This window comes from Pelophylax lessonae (genome assembly GCF_965119305.1).
Source record: "Pelophylax lessonae genome assembly, chromosome: 2".
Taxonomy (NCBI): domain Eukaryota; kingdom Metazoa; phylum Chordata; class Amphibia; order Anura; family Ranidae; genus Pelophylax; species Pelophylax lessonae.
The window spans coordinates 8,968,657-8,988,711 of NC_138769.1; the positions used below are offsets into that span (position 1 = coordinate 8,968,657).

At 45.3% G+C, this 20,055-nt stretch overlaps 1 protein-coding gene across 1 annotated transcript in view; it reads right to left on the reverse strand.

The window, feature by feature from the left end:
• LOC309545903 (uncharacterized protein) overlaps positions 1-20,055 on the reverse strand; it is a 128,753-nt gene that overhangs the window by 6,284 nt on the left and 102,414 nt on the right. The window contains exons 5-7 of the mRNA XM_082245325.1: positions 18,656-18,751; positions 9,492-9,575; positions 2-55 (exon numbers count right to left, since the gene is read on the reverse strand). Of these exons, the coding sequence (XP_082101451.1) occupies positions 2-55; positions 9,492-9,575; positions 18,656-18,751 (234 nt within the window). The remainder of the gene's footprint in view (position 1; positions 56-9,491; positions 9,576-18,655; positions 18,752-20,055) is intronic.

The window sequence follows — 20,055 nt, forward strand, 5'->3', positions numbered from 1 at the left end:
CCAATGAGGGGGAGGACAGCATGGACAAGGTTATTGAGCCCTTTCTTCCAGTTTCCTAGAAAATAATATAATGGTAAACATTAGGATGATTATGTACTGTCAGACTGCCCTGGAGATAAATACATTGTTATTATATCATGTACAGCAATGTTCAATAATCATCAGTATAGCAGGATGAGTGTCACTGCAGATCACACAAAGAAAGGCTCTAATAATTTACAATGCAAGTCTTATTCATTATTTCCCATCTGTAGGACTGCTCTCGTAGGAACTGCTGAGTATGGATCTACTTTGATTAACTTGTTGCCAGATCTCTCACTTGGCCTCACTTAGTGGACCTGAATAGCAGATCTTCTGCTGAACCATACAGCCCTTTCATGGGAAGAATAAGTCCTTTGCCTGTGTGAGCAGCAGACTCAGTGAACTCTGTATCTTCATGACACTCATGAGACTATCTATTATCCCCCTTTAGCTTACACCAAGCCCACTGACTTTCTAGCACCCAGAGGGGGATTTCAACAGCAACAGTCTCTAGAATCCCCATGGGAAGTTTGTAATCACAAAGCCCCGTCCACAGGTCACCTTGCTCCATGGTACCAGAGGAGATCCAAGGACGAAATCCCTCAGTCAGCCCTCAAAAGTGTCTCTGGGTTTTAGCATCTCTGTTTCTGGCCCTCAGCTTGATCACCTGAGGCCACATGGCAACCTACGCATTAGAGAGGCAGGAGCTCTCCACCTTTGAATACCCAGGGCCACATGTGCACCTCAGATATAAGTACAGTCACCCAGCATGCACCGGGATCCCTCCCGTGCCTATTGGCCAGGCCTGTACAGATATCTAATGCTTCTAAATCACTCAGTCAGCCCTCAAAAGAGTCTCAGCATCTCTGTTTCTGGCCCTCAGGTTGACCACCTGAGGCCACATGGCAACCTGCGCTTTAGAGAGGCAGCAGCCCCCTTCCCACCTAGACTCCGCTCTCCACCTTCGAATACCCGGAGCCACATGTGCACCTCAGATATAAGTACAGTCAACCAGCATGCACCGGGATCCCTCCCGTGCCTATTGGCCAGGGCTGTACAGATATCTAATGCTTCTAAATCCCTCAGTCAGCCCTCAAAAGAGTCTCAGCATCTCTGTTTCTGGCCCTCAGGTTGACCACCTGAGGCCACATGGCAACCTACGCTTTAGAGAGGCAGCAGCCCCCTTCCCACCTAGACTCCAGTCTCCACCCTCGAATACCCGGAGCCACATGTGCACCTCAGATATAAGTACAGTCAACCAGTATGCACCCGGATCCCTCCCGTGCCTATTGGCCAGGGCTGTACAGATATCTAATGCTCTCATCTTCATAGTTTTCTCCCACTGTCCAATAAACTGCACTACTATTGGATCAGTATGAATAATCAAGCCAGGACAGGCAGCATCAGAGCACACACTGGGCAGGTTCTACCCAACAATCACAGCTCTCTGTTAAGCAGACAGCTCCTAGACGTCTCCCGGTTAAGCAGAGAAACCATAAACTATATACACCTACACTATCACCTATCTATAAGGGTGCTACACATCCAAAAAATATTGTAGAGATAATATAAACCACATGAAATGGGGGAATAATTGGGACCAAAATGGCGGCAAGGAAAAATAGATGTAAATACAGGGAACCAAAATTGAGTGACAAATGGATCCATAATGTGTCATTCTAAAGAACAACACACCCCAGAAATACAATACAATGTATACTGTATATGTTGGCACTAATTTAGGCATGGAACCAGTGGCACATTTTGATTAACAAATTAATATTATACAGGATTTATATAGCGCATGAGGGCAGACAGTTCCAATACAATTCAATACAGGAGGGATCAGAGGGCCCTGCTCATCAGAGCTTACAATCTAAGAGGGAGGGTCAAGTGATAGAAAAGGTAATAACTGTGGAGGATGAGCTGAGAGAGGAGAAAAAAAAGTACAGTTGTTAGGTGGGGACAGGATAGGCTTCTCTAAAGTAAAGGATTTTCAGGGGTCGTCTAAAAGCAGACTGAATAGGAGACAACCGGACAGATTGGGTTAGGGAATTCCAGAGGATGGGAGAGACTTGGGAGAAGTCCTGAAGGTGAGCATGGGAGGAGGTGACGAGGCAGCTAGAGAGTAGGAGGTCTTGGGAGGAACAAAGAGAACGATTAGGTTGGTATTTTGAGGCTAGGCTAGTGATGTAGCTGGGGACAGAGCTGTGGATGACTTTGCAAGTTATTGTTGGTATTTTTTATTTAATTAGTGGGGTGAGTGGAAGTCAGTGGAGGGATTGGCAGAGAGGGATAGCAGACACTAAATGGTTGGTAAGGTGGGCGAGTCTGGCAGCAGCATTCATGAGGGACTGAAGGGGGCATAGCGAATGTAAAGGTTATCCAATGAGGAGTGAGTTGCAGTAGTCGAGGTGGGAGATGACCAGGGAGTGAATTAGAAGCTTTGTGGTGCTATTGGTTGGGAAGGGATGTATTTTGAAGATGTTGAGGAGGTTCAGGTAGCAAGCTTTCGACAGTGATTGGATGTGGGGCTGAAAAGTTATTCCAGGACTACACCTAGCACCCTGGCATGGGGGAGAGTTCAGAGTCCAGGATTATCACTAGAACCTTGGCATGGGGGCACAGGTTGTTAGTTGTGCCATCAGTCTTAACCACTTAAGCCCCGGAGGATTTGGCTGCTCAAAGACCAGGGCCTATTTTGCGATTCGGCACTGTGTGAATTTAATGGACAATTGCGCGGTCGTGCAACGCTGTACCCAAATGAAATTGACATTTTTTTTTCCCCCACAAACAGAGCTTTCTTTTGGTGGCATTTGATCACCTGTGCGATTTTTACTTTTTGCGCTATAAACAAAAAAAGAGCAACAATTTTGAAAAAATAACAATATTTTTCACATTTTTTTTATATGAAATTCCCCCCAAAAAATTTGAAAATCTAAATTTTTTAACATTTTAGGCCAATTTGTTTTCTGCTACATATTTTTGGTGACAAAAAATGCAATAAGCATATTTTGATTGGTTTGCGCAAAAGTTATTGCGTTTACTAACCACGGGAAAGATTTATGTCATTTTTATTGTTTTTTTTTTAAACGAGTAATGGCGGCGATCTGTGATTTTTTTTGCGGGACTGCGACATTGCGGCAGACAGATCGGACCCCTGACTGACATTTTTGACACTTTTGGGGGGACCAGTGACATTACTACAGTAATCAGCACTATACATATGCACTGTTACTGTAAAAATGACACTGGCTGGGAAGGGGTTAACTTTATTAGAGAGCAAGGGGTTAAATGTGTCCCTAGGGGCGTGCTTCTAACTGTAAAGGGGCGTGGCTTTTGATGTAACCACAGAGACATACGATCCTACATAGCATGATCGTATGATCTCTGCAGTTACACCAGGGAGAATGACAGGCGGCTTTGTTTACATCAGCCGCCTGCCTTTCTCCCTCTCCAGCTGGAGATCGCCAGTGACCGGCGGACATCGTAGCCGCCGGTCACTCGCGCGGGGATGCCCGTGAACGAGCGGGAGCGTGCCTCCGGCGGCGCACGCTCGCCCCCTATTGGCTCACGGGCGAGTGACGTACCCCTACGTCACTTTGCCTGTACGGGGCTGAATGCCGCAGTATATGTACTTGCGGCGGTCGGCAAGTGGTTAAGGAGAAGTCAGGGGAAGGGGCATATGGGGGAGGAAATATTATGAGCTCGGTTTTGGGTAGATTGAGTTTGGGGAAGTGGTGTGACATCCAGTCTGTCTGTTAGAAAATCAGTGATGTGTGAGGAGATGTGATGGAGTGAGCAGAGGGGTAGAGAGTTAGATTTGGGTGTCATGGGCATAGAAATAGTATTAGAAGCAATGGGAGGCTATCAGCTGACCCAGGGAGGAGGTGAAGATGTAGAATAGGTGATGTCCAAGAACAGAACGTTGGGGGGGCCCGACGGAGAAAGGAAGAGGAGAAGAGGAAGTAGAATTGTAAGTGACACTGAAGGTGCGGTGGGATAGTTAAGATGAGAACCAACGAAAAGTACAGTTGGGAAGACCAAAGAAGTGGAGTTTTTTGAGGAGGAGGGAGTGGTTAATGTAGATGGAAAATAAGCGTATTTGGCTCAGATTAAAGACTCCAATTTATAGAATCTCAAACAATTTGAAAGAAAGGACAGTCCTCTGCCATAGCAAAGATAAACACCCCAATTTTTCTACAAGGATTGCATTAACCACTTTAAGATCGGAGGATTTTCCTGCTTTACGTCCAGGCCACTTTTTGCGATTCGGCACTGTGCGAATTTAACTGACAATTGCGCGGTCGTGCAACGCCGTACCCAAACGAAATTTACGTCATTTTTTCCCCACAAACAGAGCTTTCTTTTGGTGGTATTTGATCACCTCTTCGCTTTTCATTTTTTGCGATATTAATAAAAAAATGCAACAATTTTGAAAAAAAAAAAACAATATTTTTCTACTTTGACAGTTAAAAAATATCCAATATATTAATTTTTTGTCATATATTTAGACCAAAATGTATTTAGCTACATGTCTTTGACAAAAAAAATTCTCAATGAGCGTATTTTTAACCGCTTTAAGACCGGAAGATTTTACCCCATTCCTGACCAGGCCATATTTTGCAATTCGGCACTGCGTTACTTTAACAGACAATTGCGCGGTCGTGCGACGCTGTTCCCAAATTAAATTGAGGTCCTTTTTTTCCCCCACAAACAGAGCTTTCTTTTGGTGGTATTTGATCACCTGTGCGATTTTTACTTTTTGCGCTATAAACAAAAAAAGAGCGACAATTTGGAAAAAATAACAATATTTTTCACATTTTTTTATATGAAATTCCCCCCAAAAAAAAAAAAATTAAAAATCAAATTTTTTAACATTTTAGGCCAATTTGTTTTCTGCTACATATTTTTGTTAAAAACAAATCGCAATGAGCGTATTTTGATTGGTTTGCGCAAAAGATATCGCAGATACTAACTACGGGAAATTTATGTAATTTTTATTGTTTTTTTTAAAACTAGTAATGGCGGCAATCTGCGATTTTTTTTGTGGGACTGCGACATTGCGGCGGACAGATCGGACCCCTGACTGACATTTTTGAAACTTTTGGGGGTACCAGTGACATTACTACAGTAATCAGTGCTATAAATATGCACTGTTACTGTAAAAATGACACTGGCAGGGAAGGGGTTAACTTTATTGGGGATCAAGGGGTTAATGTATGCCTGGTGCTTACTGACGTGTGTGGGGAGAGGGGACTGAGTGACACAGGCACAGATCAAAGGTTCAGCTATGCTGAATCCTGTAATCTGACCCTGTCTGTCACTTAGGAGATCCGCCTGCTTTGTTTACACAAGCGGGCGGATCTCCTCACTCGATCCCCGACGATCGGGGAAGAGCGGCAGTGATCACCGCCTCTCCTCCCCTGGCCCGACTCCTGCTGTGACTGAATACAGCGGGAGCGAGTCTCCGGCGGCGCGCGCGCCGCCCACAAGGGGAGGAGTTCAGCGACGTAGACCTACGTCGCTGGACGATAACGAGCCACTTTGCCGCAGTACGGTCAACGTGAGCGGTTAAAAGAAAGGACAGTCCATTGCCATAGCAAACATAAACACCACAATTTTTTCTACAAGGATCGCATTAATCATGTAGCACAATATTTCGGTATTTATCGATACTGACTACCGACTTGTGGCTTTTGTAGAAAATTAGGGTAAAATTCTGTTTAGTATGAATCCTTCATTTTTGCCACCCAGTTTGGGGTTCATCAGACCTCCTTATCACCACAGGAGAATTTTACTACGTCAGTAGGTTGAATGGTATCTTTCATAGGCCTTCTGGAGCCTTTGCTCAGTAAGCTTCTGTTCTTGGACCTCTCTTACTGTATTCTCCATCTACACCTCCTCCCTGGATCTGGTAATAGCCACCCATGGCTTCCAATACTATCTCTACGCCAGAGACGTAACCAGAACCCTCAGGGCCCCAGTGCAAGGAACCATGAAGGGCCCCCCGATACCCTGGCTGGGGCCCTTCCCTTCAAGCCTGGGGCTCTTCCCACTGATCTGGGGACCTTTATTACAGTCACCGGTGGGACCTTTCACAAGTTCTGCAGTGGGCCCCCTTCCTGCCATCTTGGGGCCTCCTCACAGTGGTGCAATGCCAGGGCCTGGTTGCTAGTGTGATCTTTGCGATCCTGGATGTTCACCCACTGGTGTCAGCAGATTTTATCCAAGTGTACAGGGGAGCCGCACAGGCCCCCTGGAGCATGGGGCCCGGTTGCAATTGCAACCCCTGCAATCCCTGCAGCTACACCCCTGCTCTACGCTGATGACACCCAAATCTATTTCTCTACCCCTCAGCCCACTCCTTCAGTCTCCTCATGTATCACTAATATACTAACAGACATATTAGTCTGGATGTTACACCACTTCTTCAAACTCAATCTACCCAAAACCGAGCTCATGATATTTCCTCCCCCATGTGCCCCTTCCCCTGACTTCTCTGTCCCCGCATGCCAAGGTGCTAAGTGTAATCCTGGACTCTGAACTCTCCTTTCGCCCCCACATCCAATCGCTGTCCAAAGCTTGCTGCCTCAACATCTCCAAAACACGCCCCCTTCCTAACCCATGACACCACAAAGCTCCTAATCCGCACCCTGGTCATCTCTCGCCTCAACTACTGTAACTCCCTCCTCATTGGCTTACCTTTACATTCGCTATCCCCCCTTTAGTCCCTAATGAATTCTGCTGCCAGACTCAACCACCTTACCAACCGTTCAGTGTCTGCAACTCCTCTCTGCCAATCCCTCCACTGGCTTCCGCTCACCCAATTTATTACACTCTACATACTAACAATAACTTACAAAGCCACGCACGACTCTACTCCCAGCAACATCACAAACCTAGTCCTAAAATACCAGCCAAATCATTCTCTTCTTTCCTCCCAAGACCTCCTGCTCTTTAGTTCCCTCATTACCAAATCCTATGCCTGCCTCCAGGACTTCTCCTGAGCCTCTCCGATCCTCTGGAAGTCCCTACCATATCTGTCCGATTGTCTCCTACGCTGTTTGCTGAAAATGATCTCTGAAGCCTATTCTGCACCCACCTAACGACTGTACTTTAATTTCCTCCATCAGCCGATCCCCCACAGTTATTACCTTTTGTATCACCTGACCCTCCCTCTTAGATTGTAAGCTCCAATGAGCAGGGCCCTCTGATTCCTCCTGTATTAAATTGTATTGTAACTGTACTGTCTGCCCTCATGTTGTAAAGCGCTGCGCAAACTGTTGATGCTATAAAAATCCTGTACAATATTAATTCCTGCCTGAGACCGATGGTTAGGGACAATTACCTATGCAATAAAGTATCACAGTTCAATGCTCACAGTTTACCTGCGCCTAGATTGGGCTTTTACTCACAATGTAACGCTATTGTTTGCTGTTATAATGGATTAGGTATGCGGTGTTTGAGCTCAATAAAGTTTTGATCTTGCCCTTACAAGCATACAGTATCTCACAAAAGTAAGTACACCCTTCACATTTTTGTAAATATTTTATTTTATCTTTTCATGTGACAACACTGAAGAAATGACACTTTGCTACAATGTAAAGTAGTGAGTGTACAGCTTGTATAACAGTGTAAATTTGCTGTCCCCTCAAAATAACTCAACACACAGCCATTAATGTCTAAACCGCTGGCAACAAAAGTGAGTACACCCCTAAGTGACAATGTCCAAATTGGGCCCAAAGTGTCAATATTTTGTGTGGCCGCCATTATTTTCCAGCACTGCCTTAACCCTCTTGAGCATGGAGTTCACCAGAGCTTCACAGGTTGGCACTGGAGTCCTCTTCCCCTCCTCCATGATGACATCACGGAGCTGGTGGATGTTAGAGACCTTGCGCTTCTCCACCTTCTGTTTGAGGATGCCCCACAGATGCTCAATAGGGTTTAGGGCTGGAGACATGCTTGGCCAGTCCATCACCTTTACCCTCAGCTTCATGAGCAAGGCAGTGGTCATCTTGGAGGTGTGTTTGGGGTCGTTATCATGTTGGAATACTGCCCTGCGGCCCAATCTCTGAAGGGAGGGGATCATTCTCTGCTTCAGTATGTCACAGTACATGTTGGCATTCATGGTTCCCTCAATGAACTGTGGCCCCCCAGTGCCGGCAGCACTCATGCAGCCCCAGACCATGACACTTCCACCACCATGCCTGGCTGTAGGAAGACACACTTGTCTTTGTACTCCTCACCTGGTTGCCGCCACACACGCCTGACACCATCTGAACCAAATACGTTTATTTTGGTCTCATCGGACCACAGGAGATGGTTCCAGTAATCCATGCCCTTAGTCTGCTTGTCTATAGCAAACTATTTGCGGGCTTTCTTGTGCATCATCTTTAGAAGAGGCTTCCTTCTGGGATGACAGCCATGCAGACCAATTTGATGCAGTGTGCGGCGTATGGTCTGAGCACTGACAGGCTGACCTCCCACCCCTTCAACCTCTGCAGCAATGCTGGCAGCACTCATACGTCTATTTCCCAAAGACAACCTCTGGATATGACGCAGAGCATGTGCACTCAACTTCTTTGGTCAACCATGGGGAGGCCTGTTCTGAGTGGAGACACAAACAGAGTGAAAGCTGCTCAAGTGTAGGTAATGAAGTCACCAAGTGTCAGGTGCACATCTGGTCCGCAAACCAAGCACAATACAAATCCAGGAAGAGTAGGCTGCACTCCAAAGTTATGATTAAGCAAATTTATTCATGGAACGCATCAACTGTATTTGTTCGTGTATCCTGATGCCTGTTATGCTTGGATTTGGATTTTGACTTCTTCAATTTCATAGTGCGGTCTACTCTTCCTGGATTTGTACTTTTCTGAGTGGAACCTGTCCTGTTAAACTGCTGTATGGTCTTGGCCACCAAGCTGCAGATCAGTTTTAGGGTCTTGTCAATCTTCTTATAGCCTAGGCCATCTTTATGTAGAGCAACAATTCTTTTTTTCAGATCCTCAGAGTTCTTTTCCATGAGGTGCCATGTTGAACTTCCAGTGACCAGTATGAGAGAGTGAGAGCGATAACACCAAATTTAACACACCTGCTCCCCATTCACACCTGAGACCTTGTAACACTAACAAGTCCCATGACACCCGGGAGGGAAAATGGCTAATTGGGCCCAATTTGGACATTGTCATTTAGAGGTGTACTCACTTTTGTTGCCAGCGGTTTAGACATTAATGGCTGTGTGTTGAGTTATTTTGAGGGGACAGTAAATTTACACTGTTATACAAGCTGTACACTCACTACTTTACATTGTAGCAAAGTGTCATTTCTTCAGTGTTGTCACATGAAAAGATAGAATAAAATATTTACAAAAATGTCAGGGGTGTACTTACTTTTGTGAGATACTGTAATTTACGTTGGAGACATTTTGAATGAGGCTCCTCTTTGGATATTTTATTACATATACTCACGCTTGCAACAGAAGCAACATAAAAGACCGCACAGGATCCCGCTCGCCATAAATGCGTTTACACATCCACCTAAAAACTTGGACACTGTAGGATAAAACAGAAGAGGGTTTGGATGGGGTTCATAGATTAGTCATTGTTTATACAATAAGTGACACAATGTAATCATTTGGATGGAAGTTGATACAAGTGCTGAAGGTTCCTCCTCATATTTTACAAATGAATGATTGGATAATTTCTGGCCTTTACCCCTAGGGTTGTCACCTCATCCCTTTAACCACTTCAACTCTGGAAAGGTTTTACCCCCTTGCGACACGGCACTGCGTTACTTTAACTTACAATTGTGCGGTCGTGCGACGCTGTACCCAAATAAAATTGATGTCCTTTTTTCCCCACAAACAGAGCTTTCTTTTGGTGGTATTTGATCACCTGTGCGATTTTTATTTTTCGTGCTATAAACAAAAAAATACTGACAATTTTGAAAAAAAAAAAAAAAAAATATATATATATATATATATATATATATATATATATTTCTTTTTACTTTCTGCTATAAAACATATCTAATAAAAAACTTTAAAAAAAATAAATTTCTTCTTAACCACTTGCCGACTGCCGCACGACTATTTACGTCGGCAGTCAGCCCCTCACAGGCAGAGTGACGTAGTACTACGTCGCTAGCCTGTGAGGGTCTAGGGAGCGAGCGGGCGCCGCCGGGGGCGCGCTCCCGCATGGTCACGTACCCCCCCCCCCGCGCGCGTGTGACTGGCGGACCCGATGTCCGCCGGTCACTCGGCGATCGTCGGTGCAGAGGGAGAAAGGCAGGCGGCTAATGTAAACAAGCCGCCTGTCATTCTCCCCGGTGTATGAATGATGATCATACGGTTCTACTATGTAGGACCGTTGATCACTGTTTCTACACCTCAAGCCACAGCCAATCACAGTTAGAATCACGCCCCTAGGGACACACATAACCCCTCCCTCTCAAAAAAAGTTAACCCCTTCACTGCCAGTGTAATTTTGCAGTAACAGCGCATATGTATAGCACTGATTACTGCAGTAATGTCACTGGTAACCCCAAAAGTGTCAAAAATGGCAGTCAGGGGTCCGATCTGTCCGCCGCAATGTCGCAGTCCCGCAAAAAAAATCGCAGATCGCCGCCATTACGCGTTAAAAAAAAAAAAACAACAAAAATGACAAAAATCTTTTCCTTTGTTAGTAAACGCAATAACTTTTGCGCAAACCAATCAAAATACAGAGGGAGACGTTGGAGCCATACGCTCGTCGTAACGCGTATAGGGGGGCGGAGCTTGCGTGACCGACGCCGAACATCTCTCGAGTGACACACGTTATTACTATTGCCATAACAGCAGGCACGGTGAAGTGCCCTGTACATGTGAGTAAACTTCTATTTTCCTCAATAAAGCCTGATTGTTGAAACGGAGAGCACTATATTTTCCCTTTTATATTTTGCATCGCATGTCCCGTGTCTTGAGACCTCTGGAGGTGAGAGGCTGGAGTGTCTTTCCAGGAGTCTGATATCCTCAGTGCATGCTTTTGCTGGCCCGTCTGGGTCCTGTTTGGAGGTGAGAGGCCAATCTAGCAGGTGGACGGATTTCACAGATTGGCTGTGCACTTTTCACCAGATTGCAATTCTGATTTGGACACTTGGACACTAATGCACATTTATTGGATTTTGAGCACAATCACAGCTTGTATGGACTTCAGATATTGATTATATTAACATCATTTATGTTTATTGGTGCACGTCTGGCGCAGCACATTTTTTGTATTTATACTACCCACCTCCATACACTCTGCACTCCTCTCCTGCACATACCACCCACCTCCATACACTCTGCACTCCTCTCCTGCACATACCACCCACCACCGTACACTCTGCACTCCTCTCCTGTACATACTACCCACCGCCATACACTCCACACTCCTCTCCTGTACATACTACCCACCGCCATACACTCTGCACTCCTCTGCCTGCACATACTACCCACCACCATACACTCCTCACTCCTCTCCTGTACATACTACCCACCACCGTACACTCCACACTCCTCTCCTGTACATACTACCCACCGCCATACACTCCACACTCCTCTCCTGTACATACTACCCACCTCCATACACTCCACACTCCTCTCCTGTACATACTACCCACCGCCGTACACTCCCCACTCCTCTCCTGTACATACTACCCACCACCATACACTCCACACTCCTCTCCTGTACATACTACCCACCGCCATACACTCCACACTCCTCTCCTGTACATACTACCCACCTCCATACACTCCACACTCCTCTCCTGTACATACTACCCACCGCCGTACACTCCACACTCCTCTCCTGTACATACTACCCACCACCATACACTCCACACTCCTCTCCTGTACATACTACCCACCGCAGTACACTCCACACTCCTCTCCTGTACATACTACCCACCGCCATACACTCTGCACTCCTCTGCCTGCACATACTACCCACCACCATACACTCCTCACTCCTCTCCTGTACATACTACCCACCACCGTACACTCCTCACTCCTCTCCTGTACATACTACCCACCACCATACACTCCTCACTCCTCTCCTGTACATACTACCCACCACCATACACTCCTCACTCCTCTCCTGTACATACTACCCACCACCATACACTCCTCACTCCTCTCCTGTACATACTACCCACCACCATACACTCCTCACTCCTCTCCTGTACATACTACCCACCGCCATACACTCTGCACTCCTCTGCCTGCACATACTACCCACCACCGTACACTCCACACTCCTCTCCTGTACATACTACCCACCGCCATACACTCCACACTCCTCTCCTGTACATACTACCCACCACCGTACACTCCACACTCCTCTCCTGTACATACTACCCACCGCCGTACACTCCACACTCCTCTCCTGTACATACTACCCACCGCCATACACTCTGCACTCCTCTGCCTGCACATACTACCCACCACCATACACTCCTCACTCCTCTCCTGTACATACTACCCACCACCGTACACTCCTCACTCCTCTCCTGTACATACTACCCACCGCCATACACTCCACACTCCTCTCCTGTACATACTACCCACCACCGTACACTCCACACTCCTCTCCTGTACATACTACCCACCACCGTACACTCCACACTCCTCTCCTGTACATACTACCCACCGCCATACACTCCACACTCCTCTCCTGTACATACTACCCACCACCGTACACTCCTCACTCCTCTCCTGCACATACTACCCACCGCCATACACTCCTCTCCTGTACATACTACCCACCACCATACACTCCACACTCCTCTCCTGTACATACTACCCACCGCCATACACTCCTCTCCTGTACATACTACCCACCGCCATACACTCCTCTCCTGTACATACTACCCACCACCATACACTCCGCACTCCTCTTCTGCACATACTATCCACCTCCATACACTCTGCACTCCTCTCCCTGCACATACTACCCACCTCCATACACTCCACACTGTACAGTCCCTATTTACCATTACCACAGTCTGCACTATGTAAGTTGTCTCAAACTCTATTTAACCACACTCCCTTTAAACCCAATATTTAGCACAATTTAAACCACGCCCACTTTTAACCAGGGCATGCTTTGCGAGCCGCATTTATTTATTTATCTATACCTGGGGCCCACTTTTGATCTTGCACACGGGCCCACTAATTTCATGATACGTCCCTAGTTTAAGGTCCACTTTATAGCAGTTTTACTGCTATATGGTTGAACCTCTGCACCAGATCACATATAAATACGTGATCTGAAATTTCTCGGTAGGTGACGCACATGCGCACCGCCGGGGGCTCACTCCCGCTTTGATTACACACAGCGGGAGCCAATCGGTGGATACTGCAGACTCAATGTGGCCCGGCACCCGCTGATTCATCCTGCAGAGAGACAGAACTGCAGTCTTCCGATGTAAACAAGGCAGATCGCCGTTCTGACAGGAGGGAAGGCATTGATCCTGTGTTCCTGCAGAGCAGTGACATGGATCCATGCCTTCCCCTAGTAAAAGCACCCCCCTCACTGTACTAAAACACTGGCTAGGCACATATGTAGCCCTTTGATCGCCCATGATGTTTAACCCCTTCCCAGACAGTGTCATTAGTACAGTGACAGTGCATTTTTTTTTCTTAACATGTTTTTTTTTTTGTTTTAGAGAAATAACATTACAAGTAGTACATAGACGGTAGTTGTGTGTAGTTTGTAGTTCTTGATTTTAACAGGTTTTAGTTAAAAAGCAGTGATGCTTCATTAAACAACTGATTAAACTTGTGCATTTAAGAGAGACCCAGGGTGGGGGAGGGATAGCTAGGTAAAGGAGGGTGAAGGTGGGAGACAAAGAGGAGGTGAAAGAAGCAGAGTAGGATCGCTATAAGAGCAGGATGGCAATCCAATTTTACGGAGATGTAGAGGAAGAGATACTTGTGAGAAGTTGCATAACTTGGCCTAAGTTGTTGAGGAAGGAAGCTTGGATGGAGAAGTGAGACCTCTGTGTCCGGGGAGGGAGGGAGCTCCAGGGTCAACGTCCTAACTGTTATCTAGTTACAAGTCAATATGAAGCATATAACTACAAATGCAAAGCGACAGAGAACCTTTAGGTTACCTGTCTGAAATGGAAGCCTGAGTTCCCTTTAACTGGGAGAAGAGAGGGGGAAGGGGGGAAAGTGGGGGTGCAGGACCATTGTGGTTGAAACTCCTTGGTGGGCACTGTTTCGTCCAGCCACAAGTGATTAGTCCAATTTTGACCCTGATAGAATGTGTCTAGATCAGGGGTCTCAAACTGGTGGCCCTCCAGCTGGTGCAGAACTAAAATTCCCATGAGGCATTGCAAGGCTGACAGTTACAAACATGACTCCCATAGGCAGAGGCATGATGGGACTTGTAGTTCCGCAACAGCTGGAGGGCTGTCAGTTTGAGACCGCTGGTCTAGAGTCAGGTTTGTGGTAGGCAGATTGCCATAGCTCGTAAAGGTAAGGTAGGGACTATTTCACCAGAGTCGGGAATGCCTCTTCTGTAAAAGCTTGCCAGCCTTGGGAAAAGCATTTTTCAGAGCCTGTTTTTTGTGTCCATACCTCCAGTTGTTTCTTGTATAGCAGAAGTTTCAGTTCCCTCTTTACTTCCGTAACAGAGGGGGCTTGATATGAGATCCAGTGTTTGAGTATAAACCTTCGAGCTGTGAGTAGTCAGATCCATTGTGGGAGAGGCCGATGTAAAGGGGAGGTGTGGACCTCTAAGCTTGACGTGTGTTGATCACATCTGAATAACAGACGGATGGGGTCCTTAAGTATTTTCCATTTGGGTTATGCATGATACATAGGATTGGACTTGGTTCCAGAATGCAGATATAGATGGGCATGACCATAGATGATGGAAAAGTGTTGGTGCAGGCGCTCTACATAACAAGCAGGCATAGCTTCCCCCCTGATGAGACATGGGGGGTGATGTAGGGAATGTATGGTGTTAATGCCAAGATGACGAAACGCGCTGGGCGGTTCCCCATTGGTGGACGCCTGGACGCACATGCGCAGCTGAGTGATGGCCATCTTGTTGGTTGAAAATGGAACCACGCCGATCAGTGCACACATGCCTATACTCCCCTGACAAAATGTGAGTGTATTTCTTATTTCTTATTGCTCTAATAAATATTTTGACTCTATATACTACACCATGTGGGGTATATTTTATTATTTTATGTGAGTGGACTCCATACTGGCATTTGATCCCTTACCCTTGAGAATCTTACCATGGAAATTGAATAGGACGGCAATCTTTGGATTGAAGCCCGCAGATTGTTATATCTTTTGCCTAAGGCACATTTATATCATCCATCTGGTAAGCGTATTCTGGCTATTCATCTGGTGGCGGATCTATTGCACTCTTCCACTTACAAGATTGTTTTGTTTGTGTGATCACACTGTTCCACGAGGATTTCTAGCCAATTTTTTATGGACTTTCTATGGACTTTGTTCATTATTTATGATTAGCGCTACATATTTATATTTATTTTGCTTCTATATCCATCAGTATATGGTCAGTGTAGCGCACTTTTTGATATTTTATTCATTTATGTTTGGAATCTTCATTGGTAGTTAGCGCAGTTATCTATATATTTTCTATTTTGATATATAGGGTTCACTGAAAGGAAATGTACACAATCCTACCTTCAAGCAACTAGGTGCAAGTCCAGTCCGTGGTCTGGATCCAATCAATGTAAACGAAAAGAGGTTTGACCGCACTCCAGTGGATGAAGATAAAATGATCCTTTAAGACTGTAAATCCAACAAAACAAGACAATCAAGCCACAGACAGTTGAAGCATTTCACGGTTCTAGATTGCCAGTTATGATTAAAGCGGAGTTCCGGCCTCGGGGGTCAATTTGAGCTAAAAATACCCCCGGGACAGTCAGGGCTAGTACATTCCATAATGGATAGCCTCTGAACTGTCCCAGGTCGCACTTACCTGTAAGAAGAAATACTTACCTTGAAAATTTCTTCCCCAGTGCTGTCATCTCAGGTGTGGGCAGCTGAAGCCGCAGCGCCCCTCTTCGTTTCCTCTTCCGTGTCCTCTTTGTGACGTCTGAGTCCCACAATGCACTGCACCAGCCCCGCTCATCACTTCCGGTACAGGCGCGGCATGCCCAAAAGCTGTTTAGCAGTGAGCGGGGCCGATGCAGGCGCATTGACTCCTGGGAGCGATGACGTTCAGCTCCCAGGAATCATTGCAAACCGGAAGTGACGGCGCGGGCCGTGGCTGCAGAGGGAGGAAGTGGAAGGAAGGTGAGTATATTTTCTTCAATATCAAGGTAAGTGACCAAAAAAAAAAAAAAAATCTGCACTATCCATCACTTTTTCAGGATCCCCTTAGCAAGCGGATGGCCCAAAATCGATTTTATCAATTTTGAGGCCGGAACTCCGCTTTAAGCAATCTTGAATCATGAAACACGTCAACTGTCTGTGGCTCGATTGCCTTGTTTTGTTGGATTTGCAATCTTAATATAGGATAATTTTATCTTCATCCACTGGAGTGCGGTCAAACCTCTTTTCGTTTACATCAAGATTGATTTATACCCCTTCTAGTAGGTGAGGAAGGTTCTCAAGCGAAAGGTCCTTGCTCCAGGCTTTTGAGGCTGAGCATTCCAGCAATTTAGTGAAGAATGGTAAGAAAGGGTTGTAGATCGATCCCCAAGGTAGAGATTGTCCGAGGTGCAATGAGCTTGTCTATAAATGTAGTTTTGGATTTAAGATGTGGTTTCGGACAAATTTTGTTGGATGAAAGTGGAAAGCTGCATGACCTGGAAGATATGTTGGTAAGGAAGATCAAAATCAGATGCAATTGTTTGGTAGGGTTTAAGTCGGCCATTGACTGTTTCATAGCGAGAGGCAACTTAGTTTAAGCCTTTGAGCTTCCAGATGTTGAAGGCTTTATTTTGGGTATTCTGTGGGAACATGGGATTGCCATGTATCGGTAGATGAAAATAGATGTGCAGAGAGACCCCGAAGAGCTTTCTGATGCCCCTCCAAGCAACAACTGTGTCCCGAATAAGGAAACTGTGTAGGAGGTTAGGTGGCAGTGTCTGCTAATTCTTCTGAGACTGTAAGTTACAGCTATCTTGCCACAACTGGATCAGTTATAGAGATAAGATTTTCATTGCTTAGATTGGAGAGGCAGAACAAAGTGTATTGTGCAAGGGGAATGCTGATAAGCCTGTTTAACCTTCCCACCAGGCCTAAAGAAAAATGACAGCCAGGCGGGACATTTGCTGTTCTGGGTGGACACAGCGGATGACAGATCAGTGTACGAGTCCCCTCCTGGTACCATGTGCTCACTGCGACCAATCACAGCAGATCACATGACAATTATACACAGTGGAATGTTCTATTCATGCCATTCATTGCATAGTATTGTGTTGATCTATGTGATTGGTCACATAGATCACATGGTAAGGACAGGACCAATCACAGCCCATCTGTACCATGTGATTAGCTATGGCCAATCACAGCAGATCACATGATAATTGTATGCAATGGAAGATTCTATTCATGCCATTCATTGTGTAGCATTGTGTTGATTTCTGTGATTGGCCCTATCTTTACCATGTGATCACTGTGACCAATCACAGAGATCAACACAATAATACACAATGAATTGCATGAATGGAATCTTCCATTGCGTACAATTGTCATGTGATCTGCTGTGATTGGCTATAGCTAATTACATGGTACCGATGGGCTGTGATTGGCCCTGTCTTTACCATGTGATCACTGTGACCAATCACAGCCCATCGGTACCATGTAATTAGCTATAGCCAATCACAGAGCCCTCTCAACATTTCAACTTCAGGACAAGGCACATGACAGTCATGTTCGAGATAAAACCTTCAATCCGGTGTCCAGGCCTTGCTTGACTCTTGCAGCCTGTGTGACTGACTGCACAGGTTTGAAGAATCAATATAAGATGGATCTGATTATAGCTTAGGTGAGCAGTTGGAGTTGCAGTTGCTACAGCCAGGAGGAAGGTCTGCTCCTGTATAGAGGCCAAGGCAAACAAATTGAGACGGCACTCCATGTGGGAGATGTTCCAAACTAGCTGAGGCACTGGGAGAGAGTCCAGGGGACCAGGGGAATCTGTGGGTCTTGGAGGAGTGAGAGTTCCTGGGTTATCAGAAGAACCTCTACCTAGAGGATAAGAGTGGGCCTGTGCGGCAAGGTACTGCATTCAAGGCTGAGTGAGCCCAAGAGCCAGATGGCTTGGTAGTTTTCAATATCTGTGTTTTTTTTTTTGCTGAAGAAGACCCCCTATGTGGGAAACCTATTGTTGGAAGGACCTACTGTGTCTGTTTACTAAAAGTAGGCTACAAGGTCCCTACCTATAGTTCCTGTCTGCCACGTACTCACTGTACAAAATGCTTCTTCCAAAAGAGCTAAATACCCCCATATCACAATATATATATATATATATATATATATATATATATATATATATATATATATATATATATATATATACTGTATATGTATGTGTGTGTGTCACAATCTGCTTTCCTATCCAATTAACATCAACCTCAGGTCAAGGAATCAACAGGAGTCTCCATAGATACTTACATATGCCTAAGCTGCAGAGATACAAGAGTAACAAAACTCCAACAATAACTCCAATCACTATCCAAGCAATTACACATCCACTTAAGCCTTTGCGCTCTGAAAGATAAAACAGGAAAAACGTTACTATGAGAGCTCATACCTGAGGTTGTGGTTGATCATCATAATAAGCTATGAATCCCCTTCAGGGCCAGAAATAGATTAACACTTGTCCTCCAAAAGATTTACCCCCCTTCATGACCATGTAACATGTCCCAGGAGGCCAGTCTGAAAGCAGCGAGGAGCCTGCTTTGAAACACCAAGAGGCCAAAGCCGGCTTCCCACAGTCAAGATGGTGGCATTGGGGGTCCAATGAACAGTGAAGACCTGGGTGAAGACAGCGATGGACTCATGGCCTGGTCAGTGTTCGTTAAACATCAGCAACTACAGTGTTTACAGCTGTTGACTTGTATTTCTAACAATGATGGTAGTTCCTCTTTAATATGGAGATTGTGAAGTGGTAATTTTAAGATGGGAAGAAAATCCTGTTGAAAATACAGCCAATCCCAAGAGGTGAAGACAGCCCTTCCTGTTACTAATAGGCTGGTAAAACTAGGAATGAATGGAGTGATTCCATGGAAACTGACTATACCTTCGCTAAAATTTCATCAAGTTTAGTCTCAAATTGCATCATGTGGATTGCTTAGGAATAAAATTGCTTAAAATAAAAAAAATTAAAAACGCATGGTTTTGTGTTCTGATAAAGCCATGTGATCTTCCTGCCAGAACTGCCATGGTGATCACATTGCTTTGGTTATAATAAACAAAGGGTACGATTAAGGTTAGGAATTGCATTAGGTATAGGGTTAGCATTAAAATTAGCAGTAGGGTTTGGTATGGCATTAAAGTTACTTAGGGATAAAGTCAGTTTTAGCATTAGGGTTGGGTATGACATTAGGGATAGGGTTAGCACTTGAGGTAGTGTTAGGTATGGCATTAGGATAGGGTTAGCATTTGGGTTAATGTTAGGTATGGCATTAGGGATTGGGAAAGTATTAGGGTAATGAATTGCATTAGGGATAAGGCTAGCATTAAAGTTAGCATTGGGGTTAAGTATGACATTAGGGTTACCTAGGGGTAGAGTTAGTTTTAACATTAGGGTTGGGTATGGCATTGGGAACTGGGTTAGCATTTGGGTTAGTGTTAGGTATGGCGCTAGGGATAGGGTTAGAATTTGGGTTAGTGATTGGTATGGCATTAGGATAGGGTTAGCATTTGAGTAAGGAATGGCATTAGGCTAGGGTTAGCATTTGGGTTAATATTAGGTATGGCATTAGGGATTGGGATAGCATTAGGGTAATGAATGACATTAGGGATAAGGCTAGCATTAAAGTTAGCATTAGGGTTAAGTATGACATTAGGGT